The following is a 24,734-nucleotide window of genomic DNA, read 5'->3' on the forward strand; positions in this document are numbered from 1 at the left end:
AGAAAACGAGCGACAGCTGCCACTGATTGGGAACCACACCCGGCCAAACATAGAAATACAAACCTAGAATATTCACACCCTGACCAAACTAGCTAGAGTTCTATAGGCCAGGGCGTGACACCCCAACTGTTGACCAGGCAATGTTAGAGCTGCAATCTTACCTTGTTACCTTACAGAAAGCACTGGTTGGTTTAAAACTTGTACTTAATGCGGGCAAGACTAAATACATGTTGTTCTCTAGTTCTCGTAAGAATGTTTCAGATGGACTACATATTTATTCATTGGATGGTTCTCCCATTGATCGGGTTCCCACCTACAAATATCTGGGCATTTGGATTGACAAAGACTTAATGTTTAAGAAACACACAGATGAGCTATTTAAAAAGTTAAGATTTAAAGTGGGCTTCTTTTTTAGAAATAGATCTTGCCTCTCCCTAAATAGCAAGAAGCAGATTGTACAGTCAACTTTCCTGCCAGTTCTTGACTATGGTGACACCATTTACCAGATTGCAGCAGCCACTTATTTGTTGAAATTGTGGTGTTGAGGTTGTGCCTTGTGGTTATTTTTATTATTCTTGTTTTAATTGTAATGTAAATGGTTCTTCCTGTTGTGAGAAAATGTTTCTACTCAGGGCACCATTGTGAATGAGACACTGGTCTCAATTGGGCTATCCTGAATAAATAAAAGTTAATACAAATTGTTACGAACCCCGTGGCTTTAAACGTCTAGGGTGGATGGAAAAGAGACCCGTAACATATCTCATGCAAATTAGAATCGTGACACAGAAACAGTGAGAACAAAAATACACTGACAACCAAGCTACCGTCAAACACAAAATGTTTATTGTGAACACACGGTAAAGGTTTGGGGAAAAGGGCTGAGCAGGACCCAAGGAATGAAACAATAATGTTAAAAAAACCTAAACTGATCTTGCCTGCCTCAAGAACCGCTAAGCTACTGCTAACCATACAAAAATTACAGTGGGTGGTCCGCTCAGGTCTAACTAATGTTTTTAGACAATGTTCTTTCTACGGGTAATATATGCCCAAGGGCAACTTGCTAAATGCCCCTTTTCCCAGAAACACACCATATAGTTACCATACAGAGTAACCAGCAAATGAGTGAGTACACAAAAAACAGGACACCACAGTATCCATACTCACATACGAAAATAGTCTCTCTCAACAAACACAACTGACTGGCTTTTAAAACAAAGGGAGGTGTGAGTGAAAAACCAGAAACAGGTGGTGCAATGCAGAGGAATGTCCACTGATTGGTCCACCTCAGCAATCAGCAGACAAACGGATGTCGGACAGGTGGGACACCCCAACGACCACCAATCAGGAACACAAAGGACACCTGTGATTAGGGCAGAAGGAGAGGAAAAACACAAAAACACATACAGGATACCTGTATCCGTAACACTCCCACCCTTAAAGGAGCAAACCACAATGGTTTGCGACACACGTACTATCACAACATCCAAAATTCTAAGATTAACAGCATCCTGACGGATAACAAAAAAAAACCTAGATCTTTAAACACGAGACAAAACATCTGCCAACACATTATCCGAACCCTTTTTGTGGCGGATCTCCAAATTATAATTTTGCACTACAAGTGCACAACGCATAAGGCATTGGTTCTGGTTGTACATACGGTGGAGAAAAACTAAGGGGTTATGGTCAGTATACACTATCACTGGTAGTGCACTAGAACCAACATAAACTTCAAAGTACTGCAGAGCTAACAACAAAGCTAGAGCTTCTTGTTCAATGGTGGAATAGTTTGTCTGACATTTGTTAAATTTCCGCGAAAAATAACAGACAGGATGGTCCACTCCACTCTGGTCCGGCTGCAGTAGAACAGCACCAGCACCTCTGGCACTTGCATCTACCTCCAGTTTAAACGGCCGTTCAAAATCTGGCGCATCAAGAACAGGGGTACTACATAAGAGTGCTTTAGCAGTGTTGAAAGCAGTGTGACAATCTTCAGACCATACACATTTTCTCGCTGGACTGAGCAAATCCGTTAATGGAGCAACTACCGCAGATACATTTTTACAGAAACTACGGTAGTAGCCAACCATCCCTAAAAAGCGGAGTAGCTCTCTTCTGGTGGTAGGTGCGGGAAATGCATTTATAGCTGAGACCTTGGCATCTACAGGGCGCACCTGACCATGGCCGACCTGTTTACCGAGATAAGTAACAGTGGCCTTCCCAAACTCGCACTTTGCTAAGTTCAGCGTTAGAGAAGCGGCTGCTAGACGTTCACACACTACCCTTAGAGTGTTAATATGATCTGACCACTCAGTTGAATAAATTACCAGATCATCAAGGTAAGCACTACAATTAGGAACTCCAGCCAATACTGCGTTAACCAGGCGTTGGAAAGTGGCTGATGCGTTCCGCATCCCAAATGCCATGACAGCATATTGTAGGAAGTGGTCTGGGGTCACAAAGGCAGAGATGTCGGAGGCACGTGAGGTTAATGGCACCTGCCAGTAACCTTTTAGAAGATCTAGTTTGGTTACATAAGTAGCAGCACCAACAGTGTCAATACAGTCATCCAGTCTGGGTAACGGGAACGAGTCTGGCACTGTGACAGCATTGACCTTTCGATAGTCCGTACATAACCTGGATGTCCCATCAGGTTTGGGAACCAGGATGCACGGAGAACTCCAAGGACTTGAACTCGGCATAGCCAGGTTATTCTCCAGGAAATAACTGACCTCATCCCTCATTATCTTTCTTTTAGAGACGTTGACACGATAAGCATGTTGCTTGATAGGTGCAGCGTTTCCAACATTAATATCATGTTCTAACACATTTGTGCATGTAGGAAGACATGGAAAGCTGTGTAATAGCCTCACAATATCATCTGACTGTCCGTCCGTTAAATGAATCAGGCTTGACGGGAGAGACAGCAGCATCTCTGAATTGGGCAATCTAGCACACTGCTGCTGAGTATTGTGCAACTCCAAACCATCTCCGTCCACATCATTAACATGACCTCCCACTACAGCTGCAGCAGCAATAGAGACAGCCGACTCGGCCAGTTTCTCTGGACTGTCTATCTGAGTGACAGGTCTGGTGTGGTGTGTCTTCAACATGTTAATGTGGCACACACAAGATTGGCATTTTCTATCAGGAGTCTGTATCACGTAGTCAGTTTCACTTAGTTTCTTTTCAATTACATAAGGACCAGAGAAACGTGCTGACAATGACGCTCCTGGCACAGGCAACAATACAAGAACTTGGTCACCTAGCTGCAGTGAATGAGAAACAGCCTGGTTGTCATAGTGCCGTTTAATCCGTCTCTGTGAGGAAGACAGCGCTTCCTTTGCTAGAGCACAGGCACCATGTAGGCGCTCACGAAAGCGACTAACGTAGTCCAACACATTTTCTTTCGCACACAACTCTTTTGATAAAAATGGATCCTTAAGGACTTTCATAGGTCCTCTCATGGTGTGTCCAAACACCAGTTCAGCTGGGCTGAACCCTAGGGATTCCTGTACTGTCTCACGGACAGCAAACAAAACTAGAGGAACTCCCTCATCCCAATCCTTCTCAGATTCCAAGCAATATTTACGGAGCATAGACTTCAGTGTCTGATGCCAATGTTCAAGCGCACCCTGAGACTCTGGGTGATATGCGCTTGACACACGGTGTGTAACTGACAAGGATTTTAACACTTGTTTGAAAAGCATAGAAAGGAAATTCGTACCCTGATCAGTTTGTACCACCTTAGGTAACTCAAAAATTGAGAAAAATTTGATCAAAGCTTTACTCACCACCGGAGCAGTAATCCATCGCAGAGGAATGGCCTCTGGGTACCTGGTGGCCACGCACATAATCGTCAACAGAAACTGGTTACCAGATTTTGTCTTTGGTAATGGTCCAACACAATCAACCATCACATGTTCAAATGGTTCACCTATGGCAGATATGGGACAAAGAGGCGTGGGAGGAATAACCTGGTTCGGTTTCCCAGTTACTTGACAGGTGTGGCAAGTCCGACAGAACTGAGCCACATCTTGTTTTAAACCAGGCCAAAAGAAATGTCGCAAAACCCGATCATAAGTCTTGGTGACTCCCAGATGTCCGGACCACTGGTGATCATGAGCGAGGGATAAAACATTTTGTCGAAAGGCTGTAGGAATCACTATTTGGTAAACAGCATTCCAATCTCCGCCAGCGTCAACATCGGATGACCATTTACGCATGAGGAGATTACCATCAATGAATTATGCCATGTTTTTCTTCTGCTTTCACTAAAACCCTTGGTATGGGTACAGAAAAGTGGTCAGCCAAAGCCTGTAGATCCACTCTACGGCAATTATCAAAAACCTCCCACGTAGGGTTTTCAAAAAAGGCATCCAACTCAAAAGTAGCCATCTTAAGCTAGCAACACGAGCCGACGAATACTGAACACAAAACCAGTTAGTCACAGCTGCCAAGCTCAACACTGAACCAGACACTAAACCAATTTGCATGAGTGGCATGGGTATCATTGGATATATCCCGGACGAACCGCCACGTAAATAGAACTAAAGATGTATGCATTTCTCTGTTGTCACATTCTATACAATGTCTCTCCCTACCTATCACTTGCTAAGTTAGCCATTTAAAAGCAGATACCCATGTATAATACATAACAGGAAATAACAATGATTAAGTTATATGTGATTAGCAATTTCCATCTCTTCGTATAGGCTACGGGACTCCCATCTGTGTTCCTAGCTGCACGACACCTTGACCTTTCCAAAGGTTAATTTGATGTTTTAATCAGCTCAGTAGAAGACATACAAATGGTTTAAGTCTCACAGGCCATAATCAGTAAATCAGTGCTATGGCCAAACTCCCCATGGGCTATCTTTATGTTGTCATGGTACTGAGTAAGAAAAGAAGCCATCTGCCTACGCACACGCACACACACACACACACACACACACACACACACTTCATAAAGGTTATTTTTATGTCTGAAGTGGGAAGCCTTAAGGCAAAGCTGCATCAGGCACACATGGAACAGGGAACCCAGGTTACTCTGTCCTTAGACAGAACAGAACAGAATACTGCACCAAACCAAATTAGTCCATTCATTGTAAGCAAATACATCATCATTTAAAGAGAAGAGATAAACTCTGTGAGTGTGACTCTCCCTGCCTCTGAGCCAGACCTGCGTGTTACTTAATATATAACGATAGCTGCGATGGCCATTTGGTATGCACTCCCTGTATATAGCCATGTTGTTTTCTACTCCCTGTTGTTATTTTTATTTGTTGTTCACTGTGTATTAATGCCTCGTGTCACTAATTCTCTTTTTTATTACTTTTTTAAATCTTATCTTTAACTCTGCATTGTTGGAAAAGGACCCATAAGTAAGCATTTCACTGTTAGTCTACACCTGTTGTCTACGAAGCATGTGACAAATACAATTGTATTCAATTTGACTTGACACTTCGCTTTTCACACGTTATCTCTGACCCCATCTTGTAAATGAGAGAGGTTATCTCTATTTTGCCAAATTGGTTAATCAATAAGCGTGCATGCACACAGATAGCTAAGATTATGCAGTGTTAATTAAATGTCATCCAGGTCTAGGTGTTTTATCTTTCCATATGTTGGATCCAGTGTGCTGTGCTGTACCACCCATGGAGATCAGATAGAAGCTCCTCTCCCCAGCCCTGAAGGGGGACAAGCTAGGCCTTCAGAGAGCCATGCAGCAGGCAGCCATGGCCCTTTAAGGGAGTGGTGCACATCATGTGGAACTAAAGGGATTAGACATCCTAACTGCCACTTCATAGTCTTTTCTGGTCCATGGACAAATGTGACAAATGTGATAATAATTGCAAAGTCAGGAAGGATGTCAAAAGTGGAAAGTCGTTTTCCCATGAGGATGAAAGAAAGAAAAGGAATAGTGTTGTAATTGCTGTGAGAACAATGGGCACGTTGAATATTTGATTATTGTATAAGAATTGTGAGGACTATTCATTTGACCCATTCTCCTAATCTTAATGAATATGAAATGTCTAGGATAAATGTGTCTTAAAGACATGCTCCGGATCTTTGACGACTACTAAAAATGTTTAAACCTCCTGCTTTAGGCTGAATGTGTCAAAGTGTGGTTCATACATGCATAATCTATGAGCAGAATTACTGTTTTACCTCAATTACCCAAGAAATCGCAATTTTCGGGGACCACTTTTGGCTCGTGAGTGCTACTTTCAGAACTACTGGATAAAAAGTATACTAAAGTGGTCAAGGGGTCAAATTAAGGAAATTACATGATGCCATATAAAGGTTTGTTTGAAGCAGCAGAGGCTGAGCTAACAGTTATATATACCCAGTCTGTCTCATCAGAGCCCCACACTCTTCACCAGAGCTGCCTGCGTGTGAGGATCTGGAGGGCCGGGTGTGAGGGGTGGGTGAGGGGGGTCGTGGGTACTGCATGTGTGGAACATCACAGGGTACTGACATCACACCCCTCCCTCCCTTCTGCTCTCCAACCCTCATTGATCCTTTTTCAGAATAATATGAGCCTTACTGTACAGTATATACTCATGCTCAAGCACTGTGATATTCTATTTTCAATATTGAAATTCATGGTCACCCACCAAAGCATATGAATTTCAAAATGTATTTGCTCTGGGTGGTTCTACAAAGAAAACGTTTAGTTTGTACGCCTTGGTCCTCCTCTCTGGTAGACGAGCGTGACAGAAGAAACCACCAAGATGTGACCAAGCAGCGTGTCCAGGAGCCATCGCCAGGGAGATCCCTAACAGATCTCCTTCGCCTCCTCGACTGGGTCAAGCCGAGTGAGGAAGAGAAGGGCTTGACATTATGGCAGAAGGGCGAAAGGCTGGCGAGGGACATGGAGACCTGGTCCACGGGTAGGGGAGACGGCCAGAACATTTTTAGGGGGGGGCTAACGCCGTGGACGACGGGCCAGCAGGAGACCGCGGCAGAGCGGCCCAGCGGATTGGCAGAGGAGGCCGCCAGGTTACGGGGGCCACTGGTCGAAGAGGGGGTGGAAGATGTAGAGGCACGGCGAGAGGTACTGGCGTGTGTTGCCAGTCCGGTCCGGCCTGTTCCTGATCCCCACGTAGGGCCAGTGGTGTGTGTTCCCAGTACGGTCCGGCCCGTTCCTGCTCTCCGCACCAAGTCTGTGGTGCGCGTCGCCAGCCGAGTCCGGCCCATTCCTGCTCCCCGCACCAAGTCTGTGGTGCGCGTCGCCAGCCCAGTCCGGCCCGTTCCTGCTCTCCGCACCAAGTCTGTGGTGCGTTTCGTCAGCCCTGTCCGGCCCGTTCCTGCTCTCCGCACCAAGTCTGTGGTGCGCGTCGCCAGCCCAGTCCGGCCCATTCCTGCTCCCCGCACCAAGTCAGTGGGGCGTTTCGTCAGCCCGGTTTGGCCCGCTCCTGCTCCCCGCACCAAGTCAGGGGTGCGTTTCGTCAGCCCGGCTCGGGCCGTCCCTGCTCCCCACACCAAGCCAGTGGTGTGCGTCGTCAATCCGGCACAGCCCGTGCCTGTTCCACTGGTGCCTGGTTCGGCACGGGTCAGCTGCTTCACGCCGGAGCTAGAGCAATCCGCTCCACCAGTGTGCAGTCCAGCTCCGGTCAGCAGGGCCAGACCGGACCAGGGGTACTTTGGGGGGTTAGAGAGCGAGTGGGGATCATGCCCGGAGCCGGATCCGCCGCCTAGGCGGAGTGCCCACCCGGTCCCTCCCCTGTTGTGTTTGGTTGGCGCGGTCGGAGTCCGCGCCTTTAGGGGGGGGTACTGTCACGCCCTGGCTCGGGGGACTCTCGTATGTTGAGCCAGGGTGTTAGTTTCTATGTTTTGTGTTGTAGGTTGTGGGTCTATGTTTATATTTCTATGTTGGCCTGAGTGACTCCCAATCAGAGGCAACGAGTGTCAGCTGGTTGTCTCTGATTGGGAGCCATATTTAACTGTCTGTCTTTCACTTTGTGTTTGTGGTTTCTTGTTCCGTGTTGGTTGGTTTATGTAACCAGGGACGTCACGTTTCGTTTTTGTTGTTTTGATCGTGTGATCATCTTGATATAATAAAATGTTCGCATTCAACGCTGCGCCTTGGTCCTCCTCTCTGGTAGACGAGCGTGACACTAGTGTTGGTGGGGCATAATACCCTGTTTTAATCTTAATCACTATGATAAAAAAATAAAAAAATATTTAGTGTACTTTTAACAGAGCTGAAATTTACATTGAAGTGCAAAGTGTAGCAATACAGGTGAGATCAGTTATATACACAGACATAGTGACATAGCAGGAAGATTGGAATGCTGTGAACCAAGAGGTTCTGAGTTCAAATACCAGGTGAGGACACAGTGAATACTAAATCAAATCAAATCAAAAGTTATTTGCCCCATGTGCCGAATACAACAGGCGTAGACCTTACAGTGAAATGCTTACAAGCCCTTATTTTTTATTTTATTTTATTTCACCTTTATTTAACCAGGTAAGCCAGTTGAGAACAGGTTCTCATTTACAACTGCGACCTGGCCAAGATAAAGCATAGTAGTGCAATAAAACAACAACACAGAGTTACATATGGGGTAAAAAACATAAAGTCAGAAATACAACAGAAAATATATATACAGTGTGTGCAAATGTAGCAAGTTATGGAGGTAAGGCAATAAATAGGCTATAGTGCAGAATAATTACAATAGTATTAACACTGGAATGCTAGATGTGCAAGAGATTATGTGCAAATAGAGATACTGGGGTGCAAATGAGCAAAATAAATAACAATATAGGGATGAGGTAGTTGGGTGGGCTAATTTCAGATGGGCTGTGTACAGGTGCAGTGATCGGTAAGGTGCTCTGACAACTGATGCTTAAAGTTATTGAGGGAGATAAGAGTCTCCAGCTTCAGAGATTTCTGCAATTCGTTCCAGTCATTGGCAGCAGAGAACTGGAAGGAATGGCGGCCAAAGGAGGTGTTGGCTTTGGGAATGACCAGTGAGATATACCTGCTGGAGCGCAGACTACGGGTGGGTGCTGCTATGGTGACCAATGAGCTAAGATAAGGCGGGGATTTGCCTAGCAGTGATTTATAGATGGCCTGGAGCCAGTGGGTTTGACGACGAACATGTAGTGAGGACCAGCCAACAAGAGCGTACAGGTCACAGTGGTGGGTAGTGTATGGGGCTTTGGAGACAAAACGGATGGCACTGTGATAGACTACATCCAATTTGCTGAGTAGAGTGTTGGAGGCTATTTTGTAAATGACATCGCCGAAGTCAAGGATCGGTAGGATAGTCAGTTTTACGAGGGCATGTTTGGCAGCATGAGTGAAGGGAGGCTTTGTTGCGAAATAGGAAGCTGATTCTAGATTTAACTTTGGATTGGAGATTCTTTATGTGAGTCTGGAAGTTGAGTTTACAGTCTAACCAGACACCTAGGTATTTGTAGTTGTCCACATACTCTAGGTCAGACCCGTCGAGAGTGGTGATTCTAGTCGGGTGGGCGGGTGCCAGCAGCGTTCGATTGAAAAGCATGCATTTAGTTTTACTAGTGTTTAAGAGCAGTTGGAGGCTACTGAAGGATTGTTGTATGGCATTGAAGCTCGTTTGGAGGTTTGTTAACACAGTGTCCAATGAAGGGCCAGATGTATACAAAATGGTGTCGTCTGCGTAAGAGGTGGATCTGAGAGTCACCAGCAGCAAGAGCGACATCATTGATATACACGGAGAAAAGTGTCGGCCCAAGAATTGAACCCTGTGGCACCCCCATAGAGACTGCCATAGGTCCAGACAACAGGCCCTCCGATTTGACACACTGAACTCTATCTGAGAAGTAGTTGGTGAACCAGGCGAGGCAGTCATTTGAGAAACCAAGGCTATTTAGTCTGCCAATAAGAATGCGGTGGTTGACAGAGTCGAAAGCCTTGGCCAGGTCGATGAAGACGGCTGCACAGTACTGTCTATTATCAATCGCGGTTATAATATCGTTTAGGACCTTGAGCGTGGCTGAAGTGCACCCGTGACCAGCTCGGAAACCGGATTGCATAGCGGAGAAGGTACGGTGGTATTCGAAATGGTCAATTATCTGTTTGTTAACTTGGCTTTCGAATACTTTCGAAAGGCAGGGCAGGATGGATATAGGTCTGTAGCAATTTGGATCTAGAGTGTCACCCCCTTTGAAGAGGGGGATGACCGCGGCAGCTTTCCAATCTCTGGGGATCTCAGACGTTATGAAAGAGAGGTTGAACAGACTAGTAATAGGGGTAGCGACAATTTCGGCGGCTAGTTTTAGAAAGAAAGGGTCCAGATTGTCTAGCCCAGCTGATTTGTAGGGGTCCAGATTTTGCAGCGCTTTCAAAACATCAGCTGTCTGAATTTGTGTGAAGGAGAAGCGGGAGGGGCATGGGCAAGTTGCAGCAGAGGGTGCAGAGTTGGTGGCCGGGTTAGTGGTAGCCAGATGGAAAGCATGGCCAGCTGTAGCAAAATGCTTGTTGAAATTCTCGATTATTGTAGATTTATCGGTGGTGATAGTGTTTCCTAGCCTCAGTGCAGTGGGCAGCTGGGAGGAAGTGCTCTTATTCTCCATGGACTTTACAGTGTCCCAAAACTTTTTGGAGTTAGTGCTACAGGATGCAAATTTCTGTTTGAAAAAGTTAGCCTTTGCTTTCCTGACTGCTTGTGTATATTGGTTCCAACAATGCAGTTTAACCAACAATGCAGTTTTAAGAAGATAAAAAAAAGTGTTAAGTAAAAAATAGATAACAAAAAAATACAAATAAAAAATAATTAAAGAGCAGCAGTAAAATAACAGTAGCGAGGCTATATACAGGGGGTACCGGTAGAGAGTCAATGTGCGGGGGCACCGGTTAGTCAGGGTAATTGAGGTAATATGTACATGTGGGTAGAGTTAAAGTGACTATGCATAGATAATAAACAGAGTAGCAGCAGTGTAAAAGAGGGTTGGGGGGGCAATGCAAATAGTCTGGGTAGCCATGATTAGCTGTTCAGGAGTCTTATGGCTTGGGGGTAGAAGCTGTTAAGAAGCCTTTTGGACCTAGACTTGGCGCTCCGGTACCGCTAGCCGTGCGCTAGCAGAGAGAACAGTCTATGACTAGGGTGGCTGGAGTCTTTGACAATTTTTAGGGCCTTCCTTTGACACCACCTGGTATAGAGGTCATGGATGGCAGGAAGCTTGGCCCCAGTGATGTACTGGGCCGTACGCACTACCCTCTGTAGTGCCTTGCGGTCGGAGGCCGAGCAGTTGCAATACCAGGCGGTGATGCAAACAGTCAGGATGCTCTCGATGGTGCAGCTGTAGAACTTTTTGAGGATCTGAGGACCCATGCCAAATCTTTTCAGTCTCCTGAGGGGGAATAGGCTTTGTCGTGCCCTCTTCACAACTGTCTTGGTGTGTTTGGACCATGATAGTTTGTTGGTGATGTGGACACCAAGGAACTTGAAGCTCTCAACCTGTTCCACTACTGCCCTGTCAATGAGAATGGGGGCATGCTCAGTCCTCTTTTTTTTCTTGTAGTCCACAATCATCTCCTTTGTCTTGATCACCTTGAGGGAGAGGTTGTTATCCTGGCACCACACGGCCAGGTCTCTGACCTCCTCCCTATAGGCTGTCTCATCGTTGTCTGTGATCAAGCCTACCACTGTTGTGTCGTCAGCAAACTTAATTATGGTGTTGGAGTCGTGCCTGGCAATGCAGTCATGGGTGAACAGGGAGTACAGGAGGGGACTGAGCACGCACCCCTGAGGGGCCCCCGTGTTGAGGATCAGCGTGGCAGATGTGTTGTTACCTACCCTTACCACCTGGGGGCGGCCCGTCAGGAAGTCCAGGATCCAGTTGCAGAGGGAGGTGTCAAGTCCCAGGGTCCTTAGCTTAGTGATGAACTTTGAGGGAATTATTGTGTTGAACGCTGAGCTGTAATCAATGAATAGCATTCTCACGTAGGTGTTCCTCTTGTCCAGGTGGGAAAGGGCAGTGTGGAGTGCAATATAGATTGCATCATCTGTGGATCTGTTGGGGCGGTATGCAAATTGGAGTGGGTCTAGGGTTTCTGGGATAATGGTGTTGATGTGAGCCATGACCAGCCTTTCAAAGCACTTCAAGTCCCCGGCCACTAGGAGCGCTGCCTTTGGATGAGCGCTTTCTTGTTTACTTATGGCCTTATACAGCTCATTGAGTGCAATCTTAGTGCCAGCATCAGTTTGTGGTGGTAAATAGACAGCTACGAAAAATATAGATGAAAACTCTCTTGGTAAATAGTGTGGTCTACAGCTTATCATGAGATACTCTACCTCAGGCGAGCAAAACCTTGAGGCTTCCTTAGTATTTGATTTTATGCACCAGCTGTTGTTTACAAATATACACAGACCGCCACCCCTTGTCTTACCGGAGTCAGCCATTCTATCCTGCCGATGTAGCGTATATCCCGCCAGCTGTATGTTGTCCATGTCGTCGTTCAGCCACAACTCGGTGAAACATAAGATATTACAATTTATATTGTCCCGTCGGTAGGATAACCTTAATCTTAGGTCTTCCAATTTATTTTCAAATGATTGAACATTGGCTAATAGGATTGATGGAAGAGGCAGTTTACTCGCTCGCCGTTGGATCCTTACAAGGCACCCCGACCTACGTCCACGATATCTCTGTCTCTTTGGGATTTGGGACTTGTCGGGTGTCTGTAGAATAACTTTCGCGTCCGACTCGTTGAAGAAAAAATATTTGTCCAATACGAGGTGAGTAGTCGCTGTCCTGATATCCAGAAGCTCTTTTTGGTCATAAGAGACGGTGGCAGAAATATTATGTACAGAATAAATTACAAATAACGAGAAAAAACACACATAATAGTACAATTGGTTAGAGGGCTGTAAAACCGCAGCCATCTTCTTCGGCGCCTTACTCCTTTGTATAAGTATACATGTATTTCAATGTATGTCAAATATGTAAGTAAACATTGTATGTTAAAAGCATTCTGTGTGTTGTTAGTTCGACATACTTTTTTTATGTAAGATGACAAAATAATACTTTGAAGTTGAATGAACATATGAGACAAATTGAGCAAGCACATCAATTTAAGTTGACTGAATTTTTGCCTACGTTTTCTCATGTTGGAGCTAAGTTTGGGCCAACTAAAAATGTTAAATCCAGGTAGTACTTTGACCGAAAAGTTGAGTAAACAAAAAAAAAAGGCCGTGGAACAGGCTACTTAACATCTTAAGGATCGGACCGTTTTTTTCCATTTCGCATAAAATGACATACCCAAATCTTGCAGTGTGTTTGCAAAGTTTCAGATTGATCCAGTGAAGCATTGCAATACTGGACTATTTTGTATCAAGCCTGCCCAAATGTGTCGAATTGGTCAATTGATAAATTTTCAAGTACATAACTATAGAGAACATACAAAAATGATATGGTAATACAAAATGTAATTTTACACACTCCCAGCAATGTTATACATGATGGATAATTAGCTTATACACTAACTTTCACATATCTAGATGGCCGGGCGGGGTGGGTGTGGAGCCAAAGACAGCAAGGGTTCAAACTGTAGAACCCAGTTCCTACATTTGAATATAAAAATGGATTTTATCAAACAAAACAATGCTACATTTTATCTCTGGGACCCTCAGGATGACAAATCAGTGCAAGATTACTGAATGAAAGTACATTATCTACCTTCAGAGGTGACAGTATCAAACCAGTTGCCGTGATAAGTTTTTTATTGTTGTGCACTCTCCTCAAACAATGGCATGGTATTGTTTCACTGTAATAGCTACTGTTTGCTGTTACTTACAACAGTCATGCTAATCACATTAGCGCACGCTAGCTCAACCGTCCTGTATATGGGACACCAAATCCGTAGAGGTTAATAATATTTAGTTGAAACAAGTAGATTTTTTTTTTTACATTATATTTGACTAAATCAGAAGTATTATCCTGAGTGACCTGATTGGGAAATGCAGGCTTCAAAACATCTAAAAGACGTGTAATGATCTAAACCTAACCCAGCTGGTGACTAAGCCTACACGGCCCAACCCTAAAGAACCTTTCAAGTCAACTCTGATTGATCTTATTTTAACGAATACACCAGAGAAATATGTTTCTACTGGTGTCTTCGACCAATACATTAGTGACCATTGCCCAGTTCTTCATGTTAGAGATGTGAGAATACAGAAATCTAAGTCTTGTATCATCACAGAGAGGAACTTTAAAAACTTCAGTGAACAGGCTTTTTTACATGATCTTTATTTTAGTGACCTTAGTTGTATTTCAGCTATCCATGAACCTGATTTATCTAGCCTTTTTGCAGATGTCTTCAATACGATTGTGGATAATCATGCTCCCTTAAAAAAAGTAAGGGTTAAAGGTAGATTGAATGCCTGGTACACTCCGGAATTATCAGAAGTCATTCATAAAATAGATGATGCTTGGGTCAAGGCCAGGAACGCAGGCTTAGGCCCGGACTGGCAAGCTTTTAAGCAACTGAGGAATCATTGTGTAAGACAAATCAGAAGGCTAAATCTGATTATTATGTAACCACTCTTTCGGATTGTAATGGGAACCCGGCTAAATTCTGGAAAACTGTCAAATCCTTGAAGGGTTCTACTTCCTCCTCTCTGCCACAACAAATTAATTCAGACACTGGCCTCATTGATGCATTTATTCACCATTTTATTTCAGCGGGTTATCTCTTTGAAAGAACTTCTAAGCCTATTCACAATGATATTGGGATGGATGCTGATAGGGGAAACTTGCTGAATGATCAGAGAAATTATAGTCAAAGCTTTTCTTTTAGGCTATCTACAGAAAGTCCAAGATGCTTTGCTAGCAATAGACAACAAGAAATCCACAGGGGCCGACCAATTGGATCCTGGTCTGCTTAAGTGTGCAGCACCCATCATTGTTGGCTCAATTACCAACATTTTTTATTTAACATTGTTATCAGGAAATATTCAAAAAGTATGGAAATCAGCTCGTGCTGCCACTCCATAAGGGCATTGATAATTCTATTTTATTGAATAAGTTGTCCTCGAAAGGCCTGAGCTCTGATGGTTTCATGATTATCGTAGTGACAGAACTCATGCCATTGTAATTGTTGGGGTTAAGTCAGAATTTCTTGAAGTACATAAAGGTTAAAAACTGTAAACTTCATCTATATGCGGATGATACTATTATTTATGCTACTGCCCCGACTGTTGATCTGGCTGTGTCAAAACTACAGTCAGATATTATAGCTATGCAGGAATCCCTTGCTGATTCAAAACTTGTGCTTAATACGGGCAAAACAAAATACATGTTGTTTTAAAACTCTCGTAAGAATGTTTCAGATGAACTACATGTTCACTCATTAGATGGTTCTCCAATCAAACGTGTTCCAGCATATAAATACTTAGGCATTTGGATTGATATGGATTTTACATTTAAGCTGGTTAAGAAGCTAAGATTTAAAGTTGGCTTTTTCTACAGAAACAGATCGTGCCTTTCTCTAAGCAGTAGGAATCAGATTATTCAGTCAACCTTTTTATCTGTTCTTGATTATGTTGATATTATTTATCAAAGTGCAGCTGCTACTACTCTTAAACCTTTGGATGCCATCTACCATAGTGTCCTTTGTTTTGTCACAGGTCACAGTTTTGATACTCATCACTGCATCCTGTATCAAAAGGTTGGCTGGACTTCGCTAAAGACCCGTAGATCTTTATATTACTCCCTTTTTGTTTATAAGGCACTACTTCATAAACTTCCGTCTTATCTAACTTTGCTGTTGAAGTATAAACAGCTGAGTTGCCTAACCCGTTCACAGGATTGGGTAGCTCTTGAGGTTCCTATGAGCTAAGTCAATCTGCTTTTGGTTTTAATGCACTGAATTGCTGGAACAAAATTCAAAATACATTTTATCTTGATGTTCTGGTGCTGTTTGGGTAATTTAAAGTATTGATTGGGGATTTATTTGTGGAGGAATGTAACAGTTTTTCTGGGTGATTTGTGGTGTTTTATTTGTGCTTCCCATGATTGTGTTTTTTTGTATTTTAATGTGTGTATATATATATATATATATATATATATATATATATATATATAAGTGTATAATGTGTATATTTATGTTGTATGTTACATGGCACATTTGAAAACGAGACCTAGGTCTCAATATGTCTTCCCTGTTCATATCAAGGTTAAATACCAAAAAATAAAAAATTAACACAAAAACGATGTTTCAAGTAAGAATTAGGCAGGTCTGATTCAAAAAAAATTAAGGTAATTCTTGCCTACTTCACAGATGTGTATATATATACTTGGTGCAAAAAAAAGTAATGTGTACTTCCAGTAGTTAGATACTCCGCTACATGGCAAAAAAAAAGTAATTAACTACTGAAAACACTATCTAGATTAGAATTTTGTTCAACTACCACCAAGCTACTGCAAAATGTTGTTAAATTAGTAGTTGAACTAAATGTAGTTCACTACTCCCCAACACTGCATATGGAATTGTTTGAAGATGGTCATACCATGGTGTCACGATCGTTATAGGAACCGGACCAAGGCGCAGCGTGATAGGCGTACATCTTTTAATGAGTACCTTACACAATAACAAAACAACAAAACGATACGTGAAGTCTAAAGGTTCACCAACACAAACCTATACAGAACAAGATCCCACAAATAACTGTGCAAAACAGGCTGCCTATGTATGGTACCCAATCAGAGACAACGAGCAACAGCTGCCTCTGATCGGGAACCACCCTGGCCAACATAGATCTAAACGATCTAGAATAAACACATAGAAACTACAACATAGAAACTAACACCCTGGCTCAACATTAAAGAGTCCCCAGAGCCAGGGCGTGACACATGGATCATTAAGATAATTGATTCTGAATTTTAGGACCTCTGTAGGTATATATTTTGTTATTGACAAATGATTTGATGAAACATTGAATTTGGCCTTACTGATATTAGCCCATAGAAATGCATACATGGCAAAAATAAATCAAAGGAAGTATGTTTTCAATTGTCTGTCCTATATCTATGAGATATAAGAAAGCTCAGGAAAAATAACAACACTTTTTTTTTACCGGGAATGACCTTTGACATGGAAATGCCCAATTCACTTCCATAAATGTTTTCCTCCTAATACCGGTTTACCTTCAGATGTGTCTCGTGAGGCTTGTGGGCGTCGTAGAGCAAAACAGCCTACACACATGTTCACCCGCTCCCAGCCCCAGTCACACGGTACGGTTAGCCCAGCCTGACCTGGAGATGAGATGGAATGTCTCCAGTTCCTCCCCAGGCATGATGTGATTAATATTTGAGGCTGGGCTGGACGATAAAAATGTCCTTCACCTACTTCTGACTGTACTATAAATGACCACAGTTGCATTGTGTTGTTTCTCAACATATATTTTATATTTTCTCTCTCTTATTCTCTCTCTTATTCTCTCTCTCGCTCTCTCTCTAACAGGAGGCTGGAAGAAGTGGTGTTTGAGTGTGGCTGTGATATCCGCTGGATTCAGCTGTGGCAGCAGCGAGGGGAGGCTGGCCTGCACACCCAGCAGTTATTCTGCAACAACGGAGCCTCCAAGATCCCTCTGCAGACTATGAATATCTCCCTCTGTGGTACGAGCCACCACCGCCATGATCCCCCCTCTACACTCCTCAATCATCCCATGGTTGAAAAAAATGGTTGAATCAACATTGTTTCCACATCATTTCAACAAAAAATATATATCTGATGTTGTTGAATCAATGTGGAAAACTGATTGGATTTGCAAAAAGTTTTTTTCACCCCTTTTAACCTAAATCCATTGACATGGATTGTCAACTAACGTTGAATTCACGTTAGTTGACAACTCAACCAAATATAAATCAAAAGTAGACATTTAAATTGCGTCTGTGCCTAGTGTTTAGGCTATACACATCACTGTCATAAGAATGACCTAAACGCCTGATGTAACTTATCTCATGAGAGCCGGCCAAAAAGAGTGATGACAACTCACTGTTCTGAAACTCTGCTTATTCCTTCATTTCCCTCTCCCAAATAGAATTCACAATAGCTCAAAGTGTCTCAGTCAGAATTTCAAGTGTGCTGTGTCTAGCTGCTATTGTTCTCTCTCTCTCTCTCTCTCTCTCTCTCTCTCTCTCTCTCTCTCTCTCTCTCTCTCTCTCTCTCTCTCTCTCTCTCTCTCTCTCCCCACCAGACTTGCCGGACATCAGTGTGACCCACTATAATCTCACAGTGATTGAGGGGGACAGAGTCACCGTCACCTGTAATGGATCTGGATCCCCCCTCCCTGAGGTGGACTGGACCGTCAATGACCTCCACTCCATCAATACTCACCAGGTGGGTTAGCCAGGACAAACACAAAGGGACCCACAAAGCACTGAGCTATTCTTCGTTGTAATGGTCGTACCATTGTGCTTTGTGTCTAGGTAGCTGCAGGAAACAACTTGGCTTGTGACCTTGGAGTTTGTGTTAGCTACAGTACAACTTTGGGGTCCATTTTACTTAGATTCCAGGCAATTCTGGAATTCTGTTGTTGTGCTATGAAGATAAATTCTATGTCCAATTGAGGAAATTAAATGGAACTGACACCAACTGTGTTTGTGTGCTTGTGATTTCACAGCTTTCTGAAACTCTTAAAATGTAGTTAAACTGCTTTATACAGAGAATTATATCTGAAATCCTGAGTAAGAATTGTCTGCCACTATACACTATATTTCTCCTACAGTATCACTCACTTCTCTTTCTCTCCTGCTCTGTCCAGTCCAACGTGTACTGGCCCAATGTCCACTCCATCAACCTGACCCTGGTCAACGTGAGCCGTGATGACAACTTCTACATGCTGACCTGTATAGCAGAGAACAAAGTGGGGATGGCCAACGCCTCCATTCAGCTCACTGTCCATTGTACGTAGCTACCAATAACTAGTTCAAGTTCAAAGTTGTATTCATCAAATTGCAGAGCACAAACACTCTCAAGTGTTTGCTGTTTGATGACAGTATTCAGCTCAATATTCAGCTCAGAGGCCAATGTACCAACAGATAACACCAATATTCAGCTCACAGCCAGCCCATGAATGCTGCAGAGGTCAGGCACCTTGTTACAACACTACTTAGATTTTAAATGCAGTTAAAGCGGCAATCTGCAGCTGAAACAATAACAAAGCGTCCTCCCACCCGTTTCAGTAAAAAGCTGAGGGATGGGGCTGGAGAAATGTAACCACTCTCAAATTCGTAGACAGAGCATAGGATGCAAGGACTGACCATCCATGATATAAAAATGAATGTTTAAACCATGTTTTGAGGCTGTATAGTGTTTGCTTACATTGACTTTGTTTACAAACATTGGAGTAAAACAAGCTTATATTTAGGGTTCTGATAGGGGTACTATAGTTGAACTAAGCTCATGAGGCATTTATAAGTTATATTCTACAAGAATTAATGGGTATATATGATTAATTTATAGGTAAATAATTGGATGTAGCAACTGCAGATTTCCCTTTTAATTAGTTGTTTAATTGTCTTTTATTTTATGTAAATGCTGCCATGCATTCTTTATATGCATATAATTTACATTTACATGGACATTCTCCTATAATGTAGACTAGTGGGATTATATATGTGTAAAATGCCTCATTAAGGAACAAGCAACCTCCCTTGCATGATGATGCCTGACTACTGAACTTAAACTCCCTCTTATAGATTATAACTACTCCTATTCATTCTATAACTACTCCTATCCATTCTATAAGTACTCCTATCTATTCTATAATTACTCCTATCCATTCAATAACTACTCCTATCCATTCTATAAGTACTCCTATCTATTCTATAATTACTCCTATCCATTCTATAACTACTCCTATCCATTCTATAACTACTCCTATCCATTCTATAAGTACTCCTATCCATGCTATTCTGTCCATTCTAGCCTATCCATTCAATAACTACTCCTATCCATTCTATAAGTACTCCTATCTATTCTATAATTACTCCCATCCATTCTATAACTACTCCTATCCATTCTATAAGTACTCCTATCCATTCTATAACTACTCCTATCCATTCAATCAGTACGCCTATCTATTATATTCTCACCATTCTATTACTACTCCTATCTATTCTACCCTATCCATTACAGTGCCTTGCAAAAGTATTCAACCCCCTTGGCATTTTTCCTATTTTGTTGCATTACAACCTGTAATTTAAATGGATTTTTATTTGGATTTCATGTAATGGACATACACAAAATAGTCCAAAATGAAAAAATTAACTTGTTTAAGAAAATGCTAAAAAAATAAATAACGGAAAAGTGGTGTGTGCATATGTATTCACCCCCTTTGCTATGAAGCTCCTAAATAAGATCAAGTGCAACCAATTACCTTCAGAAGTCACATAATTAGTTAAATAAAGTCCACCTGTGTGCAATCTAAGTGTCACATGATCTGTCATATGATCTCAGTATATATACACCTGTTCTGAAAGGCCCCAGAGTCTGCAACACCACTTAGCAAGGGGCACCACCGAGCAAGTGACACCATGAAGACCAAGGAGCTCTCCAAACAGGTCAGGGACAAAGTTGTGGAGAAGTACAGATCAGGGTTGGGTTATAAAAAAATATCTGAAACTTTGAACATCCCACGGAGCACCATTAAATCCAATATTAAAAAATTGAAAGAATATGGCACAACAACAAACCTGCCAAGAGAGGGCCACCCACCCAAACTCACAGACCAGGCAAGGAGGGCATTAATCAGAGAGGCAACAAAGAGACCAAAGATAACCCTGAAGGAGTTGCAAAGCTCCACAGTGGAGATTGGAGTATCTGTCCATAGGACCACTTTAAGCCGTACACTCCACAGAGCTAGGCTTTATGGAAGAGTGGCCAGAAAAAAGCCATTGCTTAAAGAAAAAAATAAGCAAACACGTTTGGTGTTCGCCAAAAGGCATGTGGGAGACTCCCCAAACATATGGAAGAAGGTACTCTGGTCAGATGAGACTAAAATTGAGCTTTATGGCCATCAAGGAAAACGCTATGTCTGGCGCAAACCCAACACCTCTCATCACCCCGAGAACACCATCCCCACAGTGAAGCATGGTGGTGGCAGCATCATGCTGTGGGGATGTTTTTCATCAGCTGGGACTGGGAAACTGGTCAGAATTGAAGGAATGATGGATGCCGCTAAATACAGGGACATTATTGAATGGGGGGTGAATAGTTATGCACGCTCAAGTTTTCAGTTTTTTTGTAATTTCTTGTTTGTGGTAGGCATGTTCTTCAAAGTGGTAGGCACGTTGTGTAAATCAAATGATACAACCCCCCAAAAAATCTATTTTAATACCAGGTTGTAAGGCAACAAAATAGGAAAAATGCCAAGTGAGGTGAATACTATCACAAGCCACTGTATATAACTAAGCCTACACTTATCCATTCTATCAGTATTGTCATGCGTTCTATCCTCTACATTGTGTCAGCGCCGAGAGGTCATTGTGTTGAATATTGATCCCTGCGAGCTGGGGGGTTGTTTCCTTGAATGTGGATAGTTCATCGATGAGAAGGCAGTGGTCCTTTCCGTGAAAGATGACAGAGATTTAAAGAATGTTTCATCACATAATGTGTGTGATTGCTTTCCAGCAGAGCGAGGAGAGGGGAGCTCTGACCCTGTCCGTTGGGAAACATCTGGAAGGTCCTGCTAGTTATTCAGTGGCGGTGCACTGGTGCAGCACTGCAAAGCCATTTGTTTTTGTTTGTGATGTTCTTTATGAAACCACATGGTCTTTTGGTTTTCTTGGTAATTGCCAATCATCCCAACAGCCACTTGGCTTGTCTGTTGGAAATGCCTTAAAACAGAGAGTCAACAGCTGTTGTGATTAGTTAGACTAACTGACAGTCAAGCCAGGAAATAATTGCTGTCAGTTTGATTTTCGCTCCACTATAGTTCAACACTTTGTGTTGGCATGATGTTCCTATGATCATTACAAAACACTGTTTTCATAGAATACTCTTAAAAAAAAATTGGGAACCAAATAAGGTTCTTGAGAGCGATGCCATAAGGGAATCATTGTAGGGTCTCTGAAGAACCATAAATGGGATGGTTCTTTGAAGAACCATACAAAAATCCCAAACCAGAAATGTTTTGGCCCTCCAGGACCGGAATTGAATAGCCCTGCTGTAGGGTTTTAAGCCTTATTTGCATATTTCCCAGGGTGTCTTTAGAGTGAATTTTAGAGTTACCAGTACCACCCATGACTGTGTTTGCTAGAGACAGAGACATGGTTGTTGCATTCATTCATTTTCACTCCTGCTTCAACAAGTGAGATATTAAGTGAATATGTTGTCATTAAAATGAAATGATTGGATTAGTTTAGAAACATTTACGTTATTTATATTTCAGTAGCAAAAGATGAATTAATCAATCAATGTACATGCAAAAACATAGATATTGAAACAAACAATTCTAAACATCAACCTGTAATAGAGAATGCTGGGAAATATGAAATTGATGAGCATGGTTTTGGTTCAACTCTGGTTATTAACACCAACACTGGGGTTATTTTACACCACTGAGTGTTAATTTAACTCTTTACAGTGTTGATTTAACTCTTCAATCAACACTAGAAATTTTACACAAAAAGATCATCACTAGTTAACACTGGCCAATTTTCTGTGTGATATTAAAGGGACATCTGCAGGCTTCCATACATTTCAAGAACCTTTTAGAATTCTGAAGAACTCAAAGGTTCTTTATCAGGCAAGAGTTCTTCAAAAAACCTTAGGAACTGAGGAAGAACCATTTAAGATCCGTCATTTTTTTCAGTTAAACTCCCAAACGCTTCTTTCTTTTTTTCTTCTAAAGCATTTGATTGTTAGTATGGTGGACATTTATCTGGCCCAGACTTACAGTCTGTTTTCCCTTAGCAACCAAAAACCTCCTTTATTAGACCACACTGTTTCCATCAGCTGGATACCATTACAGGGTAATATGATAATTCTTTGTTGCTCCTGCATTTACATTCATACTGACGGGTGTTGGCAACAGGGGTGTAACACTGTTTTCCCCGTACCCAATACATACAGTATTGATTGCCAGAGATCCGCAAACTCAAGTCTCTCTCTCTCCTACGCTCTCTTAAGCTCTCTTACGCTCTCTCTCTGTCTTTTTCTCTCTTTCTCCCCCCTCTCTCTCAAGCACTCAGTTTTCACAGAGACCCCCTTCGTTTTACCTTGCATTAACTAACAATGAGGAAATTGGCATGGTCTCATAATGTGTATATTAGCCGAATTAACAGTGAATCAAAATATGATTGATGCTTTATGTGAGCTCAGTATGGCACATTTACAGCCCTGTAATTTCAGATGGTTAGCTATCTTTTAACATACCGACCATGGATGTGGAGTTACAGTATATGGTGGGTGCATTTATGAGGTGTGATATTTTTACTGCCTCTGGCTGCCATCCTTCAGAGTTGATGTGTCCACTCAACCAAAAGCCTGGAGACAACCCAATGTTCCTGTGGTCAGCAGCCACGTCCTAGCAGGAGCTTCAAAGATAAAAGAAACACTGTTTATACTGCTGGCCTTCAAACCACTCAGTCTCTACAGACAAACAAGAAATAACAAGTCAGACCCCTGAACATTGGTACAGAGCGTAACTAGAAGATTGTGTGTGTCACATGTCATGATGCTGACACATTGAATAATACATCTCTGACATACGTGGAAACTCCTCTCCCCCTGTCTGTCCTCCCTCCCAACAGTCCCCCCCACCATCCTGAAGCTAGACGAGCCCGAGCGTCGCCATGAAACCTGCATAGAGTTCACAGTGCGCGGCAACCCCCAGCCCACCCTGCGCTGGTTCCACCGGGACAAGGAGATCCCCCCCAGTGACTACATCCGCACTGAGATGGATACCTACCAGGACTACCTGGAGGGATGCCTCAACTTTAAGGACCCCACGCACCACAACAACGGCAACTACACTCTGGAGGCTAGCAACTTCCTAGGAGTCACCACCAAGACGGTGTATGGACACTTCCTCAATGCCCCGTTTTCAGATGGTAGGTATATTTGACTAGCTATAGTAGCTATATATAGTGGTACAGGTATATAGTAGCTTTATGCCTGTGACCTTTCATTAGTCCAACAGGATATTGCATGGATCAGTGGATCGGCGCAGCAGAGCTAAAACTGTTAAGTGTTACGGTCTTATTAACGGGTTCACTGATGAATATAGAAACAGTCTCTCTCACTGTCACACCTCTATTAATAAAGGGGATTTATTTAGAGGTGATAAGATCTCATTGGGAATGTTACTCTGTGTTCTTTAGAAAAAAATCATTTATTTGTAGATTTTCTCATTTGAAAACATAGACAACAGTACAACATCCCTAGTCCTTCATCCCCCACCCATCCCACCAAGGCATCATACCAAGACAGCACAAAAAACAAATAATCAATAACAGATACAAAATTAAGAATTAATAGCAATAAATAATAACAATAGTAATACAATGGTAATTACAACAGCAATGCTCACAAGAATGTAGGATGAAATGTTGTTCTCTGTTAGCAGCTCCAACAACATTTGGCCTATAACAGTTCCCCTCAATCCTGGTCCAGGCACAAAGGGGTGCACACCCCGACCCCAGTTAAGGGCTGAGGCAAATGAATGAGGCAAATGTGTTATCAACTAGGAAGTCACTAAAAAATACCAGACCATCCTATGCCAGAACTGGAA

At 42.7% G+C, this 24,734-nt stretch overlaps 1 protein-coding gene across 7 annotated transcripts in view; it reads left to right on the top strand.

The window, feature by feature from the left end:
- Positions 1–24,734, top strand: part of LOC121531766 (NT-3 growth factor receptor) — a 271,096-nt gene that overhangs the window by 115,793 nt on the left and 130,569 nt on the right. For all 7 annotated transcript variants that reach the window (XM_045227136.1, XM_045227138.1, XM_045227137.1 and 4 more), the window contains exons 5-8: positions 17,459–17,613; positions 18,195–18,337; positions 18,762–18,903; positions 23,755–24,054. In XM_045227136.1, the coding sequence (XP_045083071.1) occupies positions 17,459–17,613; positions 18,195–18,337; positions 18,762–18,903; positions 23,755–24,054 (740 nt within the window). The remainder of the gene's footprint in view (positions 1–17,458; positions 17,614–18,194; positions 18,338–18,761; positions 18,904–23,754; positions 24,055–24,734) is intronic.

Source organism: Coregonus clupeaformis, chromosome 19, assembly GCF_020615455.1.
Source record: "Coregonus clupeaformis isolate EN_2021a chromosome 19, ASM2061545v1, whole genome shotgun sequence".
NCBI classification, from domain to species: Eukaryota; Metazoa; Chordata; class Actinopteri; order Salmoniformes; family Salmonidae; genus Coregonus; species Coregonus clupeaformis.